The following is a 2500-nucleotide window of genomic DNA, read 5'->3' as shown; positions in this document are numbered from 1 at the left end:
ATTGGACAAAAGCTGGGGGTCAAACATATGAGATCTGCTTATTTTTTCAAAGGTAAATATACAAAATAAACCTGTATTGCCAAATGAATAGAATGCACTGAAATATAAAAAATACTTTCAACTTATCATTTACTACCAGGGCCTGCCCCCCCTCCCCCCAACCTTCTCCTAAGGATAGGCTACCATTCCCCAACCCCCACCCTTTGAAGAAAACTATTGTCCACATATACTTAGCAGACAGGAGTGCTGAGGGAAGGTACACACAAACTGTGAGATTCCACCGTGTTATGTTTATGTACAAGATTTGGAGTGTGGAAGCAAGAGACACGGCCCCTTGTAAGAGATGATTTATAAACAATCCCTGTATATTTCCATACATAGGAAATTCTAATTGTACACCTTAACCCAACAACAACGTATTTATCCACTGTCTTCTGTAGTTTTTTGTGAATTTTGTTACATACAGATGGCTCCACATGTGTTCAACCAAGAAGGAGTCTATTAGTAAGACCTAGTGACCACTCTTGATTTCCCTCTTCCTTGAAATTGCGGGAAATGTATTTATTTTTCTAATGTTATTTTGATTATCAAATTGTTGTAAAATCATGGTAATAGACATTGAAATAATACATAAGAACTATACAAAAATCAAGGAAAAGAGTAAACAGGTGGGATAGGTAGGACTAATAACTGACTCCTTGGTGACTAAGCACTTGTTGGGCCATCTACATATTAATACAATAAATAAAATTATATAGCAGTAGGCATGGCATGTAAGCTTACCATACATGGCAATTGGGTTAATTACCCATGTCATTTTTCGTCATTAGTACAAGTGCGCCTACCTCAATTTTGACACCCGTTATTGATAAAACAGTCAGGACCAGTTTACGGGTGGGGCTTCATTTATATGTGAATGCTGGAGAACAGAATGAATTTAGTGAAATGACTCTACTCTGTATAGATGCCTTACTATACAGTCCTAGAAACAGTTGCAGGCTATACCAAGGAGTAATTAAAGCTGCCTTCCAAAATAACATCAATTTCCATATTGTGTTGATCAAGTCATTAGGCAGTTCTATAAGACACTCAAAAATCTTATACCCTTTTATATTCTATAATCAAGGAATTGTACGTACTTCCTAAATACAATGGGTATCATACAAAATTATCTCTGTAGATGGATGACGTGAAACACCAAAACAAAAAAACAATTCCCACCGTGTCACACAATGATGTAATACGGTATAAAATCAACCAAACACAAAAAAAACACGCATGCAAAAAAACCCTGGCACTTCGATATTTAAGCATAAAACTCTCCGTTTATTTGTGGAAAGCCTCAAACGTACATAATTAAATGAATAACTTACATGCTGTCACTGTTGACTCGCTGACAAGTCGTTCTCGAATCAGCTGTTCTTCTTCCCGGCCCGGTTTCCTTTTTTTTGTTTTTTTTGTGAAGGGATTAATATCATATAATCATTTATTGTTCTTATGGTATATTTTGATTATGAGTAACATTTATGTTCTTTAATGATGTATAATAATCATATCTTTGATTAATGTAAATACTTCGCCACGCTAGTAAACTTTTAGAATTTCAAAAGTTTTCACACACTACGTGAACCCTCTAAATATAATGTTTCTATGAGTAAAATCACTACCACACCACAATTCAGAAACAATAAATGAAACATTATTTCTCAAAAATGCAACTCACATCTATCTAAAAAGAAATCGGCAAGTGAGTGCCCGGGTAGTCTTCAGCTGTGCTTCCAAATTACACAACACACACACAATGGCCGGCATCCTCAAGAATTTCGCCGTTAACGTATGTATTTGGGTGTAAACGGGGTTGTGATTTATATATTTAAGTAACTTTGCATCTTCTGAATCCAATTATGTGTCTGTTAGCAGTTGACATACGAGAGATAAATAGAAATATTGGGATATTACTCTTCGATCTTCAAAGGAACCGACGGAATGTTGCTGATAAACATAAGTTCTTGAGATGTTGCCAAGGAGATTGATTGCAATGACGGTGGGGTTTCTGATAAGCGAGCTAGGCAGGTAGTGAGGACATCGAGCGTTTTAACCAAAAAGAGATGATTATATTAATTGGTATATATTGATTTTTTGGAGGATAATAATTTGTTTGAGCAACTGATGCGTTTACAAGTTCCTTCCCCAGTCTGTGTGTTTTACATGCCAACCAATCGTATATATACAAAGAGTGAAAAGTATATCAGATTGGTCGAGAAGTATAGATCAGTAATCTGTGTGTCTGGAGAAAAGCGAAACCACAGCTTTTGGGCTTGAGACTAAAGTCATTCAATAGCATTTACTTGAATTGTAGTTTATGCTGTATCTTGCAAATTGAAAAGGGAGATGTTGGTAATTTATTAGAATTTATAGTCCCAGTTTTCATCAGCCTTGTTGTACAAGGTAAAATTTGCCTATAATGGACAGAATGATCAAAAATAGAGACATTTAATTT

The 2500-nt window shown here is 35.6% G+C and overlaps 2 protein-coding genes across 3 annotated transcripts in view; one reads left to right on the top strand and one right to left on the bottom strand.

Moving 5' to 3' along the window:
- LOC125026430 (activating signal cointegrator 1-like) overlaps nucleotides 1-1521 on the bottom strand; it is a 4040-nt gene extending 2519 nt beyond the window's left edge. Inside the window, exon 1 of one of the 2 annotated variants that reach the window (XM_047614879.1) lies at nucleotides 1374-1521. The gene's annotated coding sequence lies outside the window, so the exon portion shown is untranslated. Of the gene's footprint in view, nucleotides 1-1139; nucleotides 1327-1373 lie in introns of those variants that run through there. The other variant, XM_047614881.1, reaches the window with a different exon arrangement.
- Nucleotides 1522-1684: 163 nt separating this feature from the next.
- The window catches only part of LOC125026431 (thioredoxin-dependent peroxide reductase, mitochondrial-like), a 6912-nt gene continuing 6096 nt past the window's right edge, over nucleotides 1685-2500 (top strand). Inside the window, exon 1 of the mRNA XM_047614882.1 lies at nucleotides 1685-1834. Coding sequence (XP_047470838.1) covers nucleotides 1802-1834 — 33 coding nt within the window. The 5' untranslated portion in view covers nucleotides 1685-1801. The remainder of the gene's footprint in view (nucleotides 1835-2500) is intronic.

The sequence above is a fragment of the Penaeus chinensis genome, chromosome 6 (assembly GCF_019202785.1).
Source record: "Penaeus chinensis breed Huanghai No. 1 chromosome 6, ASM1920278v2, whole genome shotgun sequence".
Lineage (NCBI taxonomy): Eukaryota > Metazoa > Arthropoda > Malacostraca > Decapoda > Penaeidae > Penaeus > Penaeus chinensis.
This window is presented reverse-complemented; position numbering and strand designations above follow the sequence as displayed.